The 13,284-nt window shown below is 38.8% G+C and overlaps 1 protein-coding gene across 2 annotated transcripts in view; it reads right to left on the reverse strand.

Annotated features, from left to right (window-relative positions):
* Window positions 1-13,284, reverse strand: part of UIMC1 (ubiquitin interaction motif containing 1) — a 129,587-nt gene that overhangs the window by 106,965 nt on the left and 9,338 nt on the right. For both annotated transcript variants that reach the window (XM_055325005.1, XM_055325006.1), the window contains exon 2: window positions 8,090-8,244. In XM_055325005.1, the coding sequence (XP_055180980.1) occupies window positions 8,090-8,236 (147 nt within the window). In that variant the 5' untranslated portion in view covers window positions 8,237-8,244. The remainder of the gene's footprint in view (window positions 1-8,089; window positions 8,245-13,284) is intronic.

Here is a 13,284-nt window from a genome sequence, read left to right on the forward strand (position 1 = left end):
GGGTTTGATCCTGGGGACCCTGGATCGAGTCCCACGTCAGGCTCCCTGCATGGAGCCTGCTTCTCCCTCTGCCTGTGCCTCTGCCTCTCTCTCTCTCTGTGTGTCTCTAAGAATAAATCAATAAAATCTTAAAAAAATAAAAATAAAAAATAAAATAAAATCTTTAAAAAAAAGAGCTGAATGGAGATGACAGACACAAGAATCACAGAACTTGAAGCTACATGTCATGCAATCTAAACAAAAGACAGAAAAATAATAAAATAAATAATAAACAGAGAAGTGCCGGAGTGTCTCAGTCAGTTAACCATCTGCCTTTGGCTCATGTCATAAGCCCAGGGTTCTGGGGTAGAGTCCCACAGTGGGCTTCCTGGTCAGCAGAGAATTTGCTTCTCCCTCTGCCCCTCATCTCTGCTTGTGTGCTCTCTCTCTTAAGTAAATAAAATCTTTTAAAAATTATAATAATAATAAACAAAGTCTCAGGAACCTAAAGGACAATATCAGAAACTATAAAATTTGTGTTCTCTGAGCCCCTGAAAAACAGGAGAAAGGATATGGTGTGGAAAACATACTTGAAGAAATAATGGCTAAATCTAACAAAAAGAATGTCAACCTAGAATTCTATATCCAACAAAAACATCCCTTAGGAATAATGATGAGGGGGATCCCTGAGTGGCTCAGCGGTTTGGCTCCTGCCTTTGGCCCAGGGTGCAATCCTGGAGTCCCGGGATCGAGTCCTGCATCGGGCTCCTGACATGGAGCCTGCTTCTCCCTCTGCCTGTGTCTCTGCCTCTCTCTCTCTCTCTCTCTCTCATAAATAAATAAATAAATAATAATAAATTTAAAAAAAAAAAGAATAATGATGGAATAAGAAACTAAGACAATTTGGCATCAACAGACTTGCTTTAAAAGAAATGGTAAAGAAGGTTCTTCATGCTAAAGGAAAACCAAAAACTGGTTCTTTATAAGAGCAATAAAACAAACTTCTAACCAGATTGACAAAGAAAAATAAAAATATCAGGAATGAAGGAGGGTAACCATACAGACACTAAAACATGAAAATGATAATAAGAGAACATTATAAAAACTCCATGCACATGAACTCAACAACTGAGAAACATATAAATTCTTGAAAGACAAACTACCAAAGTTTACTCAAGAAAAAACAGATGACCTAAACTGTCCCTCTATCCAATAAAGAAATCAAATTAACGGTTTAAAACCTCCAACCTAAAAAAAAATAAATAAATAAAACCTCCAACCTTTATTTTTGTGCATTTTTTAAAAAGACTTTTTATTATTTTGGGATGTATTCTAAAAATACCAACACAGTAAGGTATTTGTTAAAAACTAATTGGTAGCCCAGTTTTATGGGCAAGTTCTAGTAACCTTTAAGAATCTTAAAGACAATTCTTTTACTATATATAGACTGTGGTAGGACAATAAAAAGTGAGATTTTTTTCTTTTTTTTGAAAAATTTTCTTATTTGATAGCTTAAACATGATACTAAAATCTAATGAGGACCATACAACAAAAGGCAACTATACAAAATCAATGCCACTAGTAATACAGATGTAAAACTCCTAAATATATTGAAAAGCAAATACAATATTATGTTAATATATCATGATCAAGTGAGATTTACTCCAGATTGCAAAGATGTGCCAAAACTAGAAAATAGATTAATATAATATTAAGTGATTACAGAAAAAAAATATATCATCTTGTTAGATAATGAAATGGCATCTAATTAAATATCAATTCCTAAAAACACTAATATTAAAGAAGCAATTAAAAAATGTTTTTGTAACATTAAAGAAAAGAAATATGAAACAAACAGCAAAATATCTGAATAGTTTACAATTAATTTCAAGTCAAGATGAAGATGTACTCAATCACTGAAATCAATCAACATTCTGGAAGCCAGATTCACTGCAATAAAACCAACAACAAAGAAAGGTATAAATACCAGAAAGGAAAGGAGAAAATGATTATTAGCTGATATAAATGTCTACTGAAAAAACCCGAGGTAATCAACGGAACAACTATGTCAAAAATCTGTGATGGGCCAATGGAACAAAATAGAAAATTCAAAACCAAACGCACTTATAGACAAGATTTTAGTTTACAATAAAGGTAAAACTTCAAATCTTTGGAGAAATGATTACTGAAAAATGTTGGTAAAAGCATGTAACCACTGAGACTTTTTTAATATACATGTACTGGAGGTTTTTTAAAGATTTTATTTATTTATTTAAGGGAGAGAATGCACATGCAGCAGGGAGGGGCAGAGGAAGACGGACAAGGAGACTCTCTGCTGAACTGGGAGCCCCATTCCAGGGCCCGAGGTCATGACCTGAGCCAAAAGCAGATGCTTACCAGACTGAGCCATCCAGACACCCCTACATATACTGTTTTGATATATATACATAAATGTGGTAGAACTGTAAAGAAAAGCATGGAAAACTAAAATACAATGGTTTACCTCTTGATGGATGGAAAGGGATGTAATTAGGGTCATCCTGCCAAGAGGACTTCTAAAGTAGTGAATACAGGTGTTCATATTATTTTTTAAAACTATGATTTACATTTCATATAAATATAAAACCATATGATTATTTCAACAAATACAGAAAAAGCATTTGACGAAGAACATCTAGTCATGATAAAAACTCTCAATAAGGAGGTCTAGAGGGAACATTCCTCAACGTAATAAAGTCCTTACATGAAAAACCCACAGCTAACATCACACTCAGTGGGAAAACACTGAGCTTTTAAGGTCAGGAACAAGATAAAGATGTCCACTCTCACCACTTTTATTCAACACAGTACTGAAAGTACTCACTACAGCAATCAGACATTGAAAAGAAATAAAAGGCCAAATCAGTAAGGAAGTACAATTTTCACTATTTATAGAAAACATGAGACTGTATATAGAAAACCCTAGGGGGGGGATCCCTGGGTGGCGCAGCGGTTTGGCGCCTGCCTTTGGCCCAGGGCGCGATCCTGGAGACCCGGGATCGAATCCCACGTCGGGCTCCCGGTGCATGGAGCCTGCTTCTCCCTCTGCCTGTGTCTCTGCCTCTCTCTCTCTCTCTGTGACTATCATAAATAAATTTAAAAAAAAAAAAAAGAAAAAGAAAACCCTAGGGGCACCTGGGTGCCTCAGTGGTTGAGCATCTGCCTTTGGCTCAGGTTGTGATCTCAGGGTTCTGGGATTGAGTCCCACATCAGGCTCCCCACAGGGAGCCTGCTTCTCCCTCTGCCTCTCTCCACCTGTGTCTCTCATGAATAAATAAATAAAATCTTAAAAAAAAAAAAAAGAAAGAAAGAAAACCCTAAAGACTCCACCAAAAAGCTACTCAAACTGATAAATGAATTCAGTAAAGTTGCAGGTTACAAAATTAATGTACAGGAGTATGCTGCATTCCTATCCACTAATAATGAAGCAGTAGAAATTGAAATTAAAAACAGTCCCTAGAGGATCCCTGGGTGGCTGCCTTTGGCCCAGGGCGCGATCCTAGAGTCCTGGGATTGAGTCCCACGTCGGGCTCCCGGCATGGAGCCTGCTTCTCCCTCCTCCTAGGTCTCTGCCTCTCTCTCTCTCTCTCTCTCTATCATAAATAAATAAACAAACAAACAAATAAAAATAGATAAATAAATAGATAAATAAATAAATCTATCTTTTAAAAAAAAGAACAGTCCCTGGCACCTGGGTGGCTCAGTCTACTGAATATCTGCCTTTGGCTCAGGTCATGATCCCAAGGTCCTGGGATCTTGTTCTGCACTGGGCTCCCTGCTCAGCATGGAGTCTGCTTCTCCCTCTGTCCTTCTCCCCTGGTCGTGATCTCTCTCTTCTCTCTCTCTCTCTCTCTCTCTCTCTCTCACACATAAATAAAATCGTAAAAAGCAAAAAAAGGGTCCCATTCACAATCGCACCAAAAACAATAAAATATCTAGGAATAAACTTAACGGGGATCCCTAGGTGGCTCAGCGGTTTAGCTCCTGCCTTTGGCCCAGGGTGTGATCCTGGAGTCCCGGGATCGAGTCCCACATCAGACTCCCTGTGTGGAGCCTGCTTTTCCCTCTGCCTGTGTCTCTGCCTCTCTGTGTCTCCCATGAATAAATAAATTAAATATTAAAAAAAAAAAAAAAGGAATAAGCTTAACCACTGAGGTGGAAGACCTGTACTCTAAAAACTATAAAAAACTCTAAAAACTATATTCGATCGTGGGATCGAATCCCACGTCAGGCTCCCGGTGCATGGAGCCTGCTTCTCCCTCTGCCTGTGTCTCTGCCTCTCTCTCTCTCACTGTGTGACTATCATAAATAAATAAAAAAAAAATTTTAAAAAAAAAATTAAAGATGATACAAAGAAATGGAAAGACATTCCATGCTCATGGATTGGAAAAACAAACATTGTTAAAATATCAATACTGCCCAAAGCAATCTACATATTTAAAGTAATCCCAATCAAAAACACCAACAGCATTTTTCACAGAACTGAAACAATCCTAAAATCTGTATGGAACCACAAAAGATTCTGAGTAGCCAAAGCAATCTTGAAAAACAAAACCGGAGGTATCATAATTCTAGACTTCAAGTTATATTACACAGCTGTAGTGATCAAAACAGTATGGTCCTGGCAGTAGAATAGCCACAAAGATCAATGGAACAGAACAGAAAATCCAGAAATAAATCCACAAATATACAATCAATTAATCTTTGACAAAAAAGAAAAGACTATACAGTGGGAAAAAGTCTCTTTAAACAAATGGTGTTAGGAAAACTGGTCAGCTACATGCAAAAGAATGAAACTGGACGACTTTCTTACACTACAGACAAAAGTAAACTCAAAATGGATTAAAGACCTAAATGGGAGACCTGAGACCGTAAAATCCTAGCAGAGAGCACAGACAGTAATTTCTCTGACACTGGCCATAGCAACAGTTTTCTAGATATGTCTCCTAAGGCAAGGAAAATAAAAGCAAAAATAAACTATTGGGACTACATCAAAATAAAAAGCTTCTGCACAGAGGTGTCTAGGTGGCTCAGTCAGTTAGGCAAATGCCTCCTGGTTTCAGCTGGGGTCCTGATCTCACAGCTCATGGGATCAAGCCCCAGGCCAGCTCTGCACTCAGTGGGGTCTATTTGGATATTCTCTCCCTCTTGCCCCTTCCTCCATTAATGCACTCCTGCTCTCACTCTCAAACAAATCAATAAACCTTAAAAAAAAAAAAAAAAAAAAGCTTCTCCACAGCAAACAATAAATTAAAAAATAACGATCAATAAAACTAAAAGGCAACCTACTGAATGAAAGAAGATATTTTGCAAATGACATATCTGATAAAGGGTTAGGTCTCCAAAATATATAAAGAAATGATACAGCTCAAAACCCAAAAACGAAATTATCTAATTTAAAAATGTGGAGAAGACATGAACAGACATTTTTCGAAGATGACATCCAGAGCACCAACTGACAAATAAGATGCTCAAACATCACTTATCAGGAAAATGCAAATCAAAACTACAATAAGATATCATCACCTAACACCTGTCAGAATGGCTTGTATCAAAAACACAAGAAACAACAAATGTTGGCAAGGATGTGGGAAAAAAGGAACCCTCATATTATTGGTAGGAATGCAAACTGGTGCAGACACTGTGGAAAACAATATTCAAGTTCCTCAGAAAGTTAAAAATAGAACTACCCTACAATCCAGTAATCATGCTACTGGGTATTCACAAAATACAAACACACTAGTTCAAAGGAATATATGCACCTCTATGTTTATAGCAGCATTATTTACAACAGCCAAATTATGGAAGCAGGCCAATTGTTCACTAACAGATAAATGGAAAAGGAGATGTGATATATATATATAGATAGATACAATGGACTATTATTCAGCCACAAAAAAGAATGAAATCTTACCATTTGCAATGACATGGATAGAGCTAAAGAGTATAATGGTAAGTGAAATTAGGAGAAAGACAAATACCACATGATTTCACTCATAGGTGGAATTCAAAAATAAAACAAATCAGCAAGAGAGAAAAAAAAGAGAGATAAACCAAGAAACAGACTCTTAACTAAAGAGCACTGATGATTACCAGAGAAGAGGTGGGTGGGCAGTGGGGAGGATGGGTGAAACAGATGATAGGGGCTTAAAAAAAATTTATGATTTATATTTTAAGGAATCTCCTGCACGACATATTGACATTTTTTTTTTTAAATGAGCTAGACTGGGACACCTGGGTGGTTGAGTGCCTCCCTTCGGCTCAGAGCATGATCCTGGAGTCCTAGGATCGAGTCCCACATCGGGCTCCCTGCATGGAGCCTGCTTCTCTCTCTCTGCCTGTGTCTCTGCCTTTCTCTCTCTGTGTCTCTCATGAATAAATAAAATTTTTAAAATAATAAAATAAATAGAGCTAGATCTATATGTGTTACAAAAATATCTGTAGGAAATAATAAGTGAAAAAGTGAAACAGCATATGTAGCATGATTCCTTTCCTGTAAAAGATTCTATTGATGATATATGCATAAAAAACTTTGGAGGGAGGGTAGACGGCTGGGTGGCTCAGTGGTTGAGCGTCTGCCTTTGGCTCAGAGCATGATCCCGGAGTCCTGGGATTAAGTCCCAAATCAGGCTCCCCCGGGGAGCTTGCTTCTCCCTCTGCCTATGTCTCTCTGTGTCTCTCATGAATAAATAAATAAAATCTTTAAAAAAAGAATTGGGGGTGGGGGAATACAGAAGAAATTATTGCCTTTTATTAAATGTACATTGAGGGGGATCCCTGGATGGCTCAGCAGTTTAGTGCCTGCCTTTGGCCCAGGGCATGGTCCTGGAGTCCCGGGACTGAGTCCCACATCGAGCTCTCTGCGTGGAGCCTGTTTCTCTCTCTGCCTGTGTCTCTGCCTCTCTCTCTCTGTGTCTCTCATGAATAAATAAAATCTTTTAAAAATAATAAAAATAAAAAATAAATGTACAATGACTGAGATATACATCTTCATATATACCTTCATACTTACACTATACACCTTATATACTATTTTGTTTTCAAACAGTTTTGAACTGTTTTTACTTTGTTCTAACATGTATGTATATAAAATTTAACGATTCTGTGTTTAACTATTTCATTTTTGTAAATATTAAGATAGGTTATTCGAGTGATATTGATGGACTCTTTTGTTTTCTTCTTCATACCTTTATATCTTTCTTAAAAAAGAATCATTTAGACAAAATCTTTTCCTGGGGGAAATCTCTAATAAACAAATGGAGAGAACAAAGAAGAGACGTTAAGAGCTAAAGCAGCATTGTCCAACGAAGCTTTCCATAATGAGGGAAATGTTCTTCAGCTGTGCCGTCTAATACAACAAACACTAGACTCATGTGGCTTTGACTACTTGAAATGTGACAGTCCAACCGAAGAATGTATTTATTTAATTTTAATCAATTCAAATTTAAATAGCTACAGGTAGCTCATTGCTACCACACTGGACAGAGTATATCTAGAGACTTAACATTCACATTCTCTTCCTCTCACTTTCTAGACACATAAAAATTAACATTTACATTTGATTTATATTATTTTAATAGTTTAAAAATATCACCTTGGGATCCCTGGGTGGCGCAGCAGTTTAGCGCCTGCCTTTGGCCCAGGGCGCGATCCCGGAGACCAGAGATCAAATCCCACGTTGGGCTCTCGGTGCATGGAGCCTGCTTCTCCCTCTGCCTATGTCTCTGCCTCTCTCTCTCTCTCTCTCTCTCTCTCTCTCTCTGTGTGTGTGTGTGTGTGTGTGTGTGTGACTATCATAAATAAATAAAAATTAAAAAATTAAAAAAATAAAAAATAAATAAAAAATAAAAATATCACCTTGGGTTAAAATATTATAAAACTGAGGAACTATGATCCATCCTCAGCCAAGCAATATGATTAAGTAATTCTTAATTCCATTTACATATCAAAATGAAGCTGAGTAAAAAACTGTATGCTCTGGCAAGTTGGCATTAAAGTAAAGTTGCAAAATAAACCAACCATGGAGAAGGCCTAGTTTGAGACCTAGAGCTCCACTCTTCAGAATACTGACCTCTCCATCACTATCAGATATCACAATGAATGCATCTTCAAGTCTACGTTTCCTCTTCAGACTGATAGAACTGGCAGTTTCTGCATCTTTCTTCTCCAGATTCTGAGCTTCAGAGGCTTCTTTAACTTTTTTCTTTCTCCGTGGCATTCTTTTGTCTGAAACACAGGGTAAGTAATACACTTTAAGTTTTCCAAATGCTATTTGTAATTTAGTCATGTAAAAGAAAATGGTTTTCATTTAAAAGAAGTAAAATGACTTCTGATCATTTCTACTACTCATTAAAATTTTAATTTTTCTATTAAAAAAATTGTATCTGCTCTCTCAAATAAATCAATAAATCTTTAAAAAGGCGGGGGGCACCTGGGTGGCTCTATCAGTTAAGCATCTTCCTTCAGCTCAGGTCATGTTACTAGGGTCCTGGGATAAGCCCCACATTGGGCTCCCTGCTCAGTAGGGAGCCTGCCTCCCCCTCTCCCTCTGTCACTCCCCCTGCTTGTGCATGAGCGCACTCTCTCTCTCAAATAAATAAATAAAATCTATCTACCTTTCTTTCTTTCTTTGAGAGAGAGCATACACACTTGCAAATGCGAGTAGGGGAAGGGGCAAAGGGAGAGAATCTTCAAGCGAACTCCCCACTAAGCAGAGCCCAACGTGGGGCTCAATCTCATGATCCATGAGAGCATAACCTGAGCTGAAACCAAGAGTCACTCAACCAACTGGACCAGGTGTCCCATATAATTAGCTCTCTTGACTACATATTAGGATTTACATTAAAAAAATTTTTTTCAACAATGCCTCAACTTGATAAAGGACATCTTAAAAAAAAAATCCCACAGTTAATAGCATACTTAAAGGTAAAAGACTGAATGCTTTCTCCTTCAGACAGGAAAGGACAGGATGAACATGATCTTGGGGGTTCCAGGCAAGTCAATTATGCAAGAGGAAATAAAAGACATCCAAATTGGAAAGAAAGAAGTTAAACTATCACCACTCGCAGATGAGCTGAACTTGTATTTAAAAAATACTAAGAGCTGGGGCACCTGGGTGCCTCAGTTGGTTAAGCATCTGACTCTTAATTTCAGCTGGGATCATGGTCTCAGGTGTCCTAGGATCCAGCTCTGCATCAGACTCCACACTTAGCGAGGAGTCCACTTGGGAATTCTTTCTCTCCTTCTGCCCCTTCCCCTCCCCCTGCTCAAGCTCTTTCTCACTCTCCAAAATAAATACATAAATCTTTAAAAATAAAAGTAAAAAACACTAAGAACTCCACTGAAAAAAACCCTATAATGAAGAAAGACTGTAGCATGCAATGAATATACAAAAATCAACTGTATTGTTATCCACTAGCAATAAACAATCCTAAAAGGAAATTTTTTAAATTACATTTCTAGGGACACCTGGGTGGCTCAGCAGAAGAGCGTCTGCCTTTGGCTCAGGGCATGATTCCGGGATCCGGGATCTGGGATCGAGTTCCGCGTCAGGCTCCCTGCAAGGAGCCTAGCCTGCTCCTCCCTCTGCCTATGTCTCTGTCTCTCTCTCTCTCTCTCTCTCTCTCTCTCTCTGTCTCTCATGAATAAATAAATAAAATCTTTAAAAAAAAATCCATTTCTAGGAACACCTGGCTGGCTCAGCTGGTAGAGCTTGTGACTCGTGGTCTGAGTACTTGAGTTCAAGACCCATGTTGGGTGTAGAGATTACTTAAAAAATAAAACCTTCAGGGCTGCCTGGGTAGCTCAGTCTGTTAAGCATCTGAATCTTTATTTCAGTTCAGGTGATGATCTCAAGGTTGTTAGATGAAGCCCTGTGTCAGGCTCTCCAATGGGCATGGAGCCTGCTTAAGATTCTTTTTATTTTTTAAATATATATCTTAAAGGTTTTATTTATTTATTCATGAGAGACACACACAGAGAGAGAGAGAGAGAGAGAGAGGCAGAGACACAGGCAGAGGGAGAAGCAGGCTCCATGCAGGGAGCCCCATGTGGGATTCAATCCTAGGTCTCCAGGATCACACCCAGGGCTGAAGGCAACATTAAACCGCTGAGCCACCCGGGCTGCCCTTAAGATTCTTTCTCTCCCTCTGCCTTCCCCACTCATGCACGTGCTTTCTCTTTCTCTCTCTCTCTCTCTCTGAAAAATAAAGTAAAATCTTGCAAAAGTAAAAAAAATAAAATTTTATTCTAATAGCATCAAAAATAATAAAATTCGGGATCCCTGGGTGGCGCAGCAGTTTAGCGCCTGCCTTTGGCCCAGGGCGCGATCTTGGAGACCCTGGATCGAATCCCACGTCGGGCTCCCAGTGCATGGAGCCTGCTTCTCCCTCTGCCTATGTCTCTGCCTCTCTCTCTCTCTCTCTGTGTTGTGTGTGACTATCATAAATAAATAAAAATTAAAAAATAATAATAATAAAATTCTTAGGAATAAATTTAACAAAATAAGTGCAAGACTTGCAAATGGAAACTTAAAAATATTGCTGTATTGCTGAAAAGAGAGTTCAGTTCAAGGTGACACTGGAAGATCCTGAATTAACCTCCTCCTGTGGATACACCCAATCTACAAATATATATGAACAAATTCTGAAATAAACCTAAAACCAGGCAGGGAAACCCATTCACAAATGAGAGGGAAACCACAACAAAGCAAATAGGTAAGGTTAAGAGAGAATCTCATTATAAACCCCACCCCAGGCACAACAACCCACAATAGGGAGGGAACTCAAACCAAGAGCTTTTCCTGGAGGAGAGAGGTCTGAACCCCGTATCTCACACCACAACTTTTAAGACTTGCACCTGAGATGCCTGGCTCAGTGGTGGCTCAGTGGTGAGTATCTGCCTTTAGCTTGCAGCATGATCCCAGAGTTCTGGGATGGAGTCCTGCATTGGGCTCCCTGCAAGGAGCCTGCTTCTCCCTCTGTGTCTCTGCCTCTCTGTCTCTCATGAATAAATAAAATCTAAAAAAAGTGGGGGGGGGGGGAATCTCTGGGTTGCTCAGTGGTTAAGCACCTGCCTTCGGCCCAGGGCGTGATCATGGAGTCCTGGGATCAAGTCCTGCAGGGAGCCTGTTTCTCCCTCTGCCTGTGTCTCTGACTCTCTCTCTCTCTCTCTCTCTCTCTCTCTCTCTCTGTCTATCATGAATAAATAAATAAAATCTTAAAAAAAGAAAAAAGACCTGCACCTGAGAGATAAGCCCCCTAAACATCTAGCTTTGAAAGCCAACAGAGCTTGCATCAACAAGCCTCCCAAAACTAAAAAGAATTGAAAAGCAGCTCTCAAAAAGCTGACACATGCAAATTAACGTACCCCAGGGCTCAGTACAAAAGCAGCCAAGTGAAAAGCACTCAGACTTTCTGTGAAAAAGGCTTATTTGCTTATCTTAAAGCAAGCAGGAGAGGCAAGGCATCTAATTTAACATACTTCATAGGTGACTACTGAAGTATTCCAAAGACAGAGGCTAGCAGGCACCATCTTTGCACCTCCCTCTACTTCAGTCAAGCTTGCTAATAATATCTCCCAGAAAGGAGTTTGTACCCTTGTCTGACACTCCAGTTTTTAAAGCTGCTTCCCAGGGGATACTCCGAAATCACCTGCCTCTGGGGGCCACTGGGCCTTATGCTGACAGTCCTACAGAACTTTGTGTATTACAATAGAAAATCATCAAATCACTAAGGAAGGGAGCAAGAAAAGGAGGAACAGAGGAATTACAAAGCAGCCAGAAAAAAAACTAACAAAATGGCACACACAAAAAAAAGGCAAGAAGTACATACCTACCGATAATTACTTTAAATGCAAAAAGGCTAAATTCTCTAATTGGAAGTCTGAGAGTGGCTGAATGGATAAAAAAACAAGACCCATCAAAATATATCAAACACTCTCTCCAGGTGTCCTTACCTGTTTTACATAGTAAATCTAAGAAAATTAAAGCCTAAACTTTTTATTTTTTTTAAAGATTTTATTTATTCATGAGAGAGACAGAGAGGCAGAGACACAGGCAGAGGGAGAAGCAGGCTCCATGCAGGGAGCCCGATGTGGGACTCAATCCCGGCTCTCCAGGATCATGGCCTGGGCCGAAGGCAGGTGCTAAACCTCTGAGCCACCCAGGCGTCCCTAAAGCCTAAACTTTTGGCTGAAATTACAACATTCTAGAATAAGAAAAATGTGAAGATGATTAATCATGACCATATAAAGCCTACTGTCGTAAGTATATCTACTCCATTTGTTATAATACCATCTTAGAAATACTCACTTTTCTATTTCAAAATTGTTATTCTGTTCTTCTTTCACTTACCCATTTATTTTTTCTCTCCTCTAAATGAAAATTACAACCTCTTACAAAGACTGCAACTTTATTTTTTTAAAAGATTTGAGAGAAAAAGAGCATATGCATGCCCTGTGCTTGCACAAGCAGGGGTAGGGGCAGAGGGAAAGGAAGAGAATCTCAAGCAGGTTCCTTACTGGACACAGAGCCCGACTCAGGGTCCAATCCCACAAGCCCAAATCATTACCTGAGCTGAAATCGAAGTCGGACACTTAGCCAAATGAGCCACCTAGGCCCCCCTTGCAACTTGAGAATTAGCAGGGAAACTAAGCTTTTGTTCAACAGAAACATGACACTGTGCTGTACAAAGGCAATACAAATGAAATCTAATGAAAAGATTGACTTTTGGCTGCCTAAACAAACCAGCTATATAAATAAAATAGAACACATTAAACAGCTAAGAGAGAATGGAAGGCAAAAAGATAAAAGACTATTTTCATGATAGCTTGTATATTTAATTCCACTGTTATGAAACAGCTATCTCTAATTATATAACACAAACAACAAAGGCAATAAACCACAAAAAGATGGCGCCAAGGTCAGCTAGGTTGGGTTAAGTTGAGAAAGGCCTTGCTACAGGTGGAACTTGAGCTGAATGCTGAAGGATTATACTGTGTTTTAATGATGGTTACTATCTTATTTCCTTAGGAAACGAAACTGTAAAGTTACAGAGGCAGAAACTGTTTCTTATTCATGTCTGAATTCCAATACTTAACTCAGAGCTTAGCTTTCAATAAATGTTACTTAATAAATGATTAAATGCTTTAATGACCAAATGAGTGTATGAAGAAACAAACTGGATTTGGAAAAGCACAGAGGATAGGAAAAAGACAAATACAATGTGCCTGTAATTCAGGGATCTGAAATATATGCAGATAAAAATA

Source organism: Nyctereutes procyonoides, unplaced genomic scaffold (genome assembly GCF_905146905.1).
Source record: "Nyctereutes procyonoides isolate TBG_1078 unplaced genomic scaffold, NYPRO_anot_genome, whole genome shotgun sequence".
Taxonomy (NCBI): Eukaryota; Metazoa; Chordata; class Mammalia; order Carnivora; family Canidae; genus Nyctereutes; species Nyctereutes procyonoides.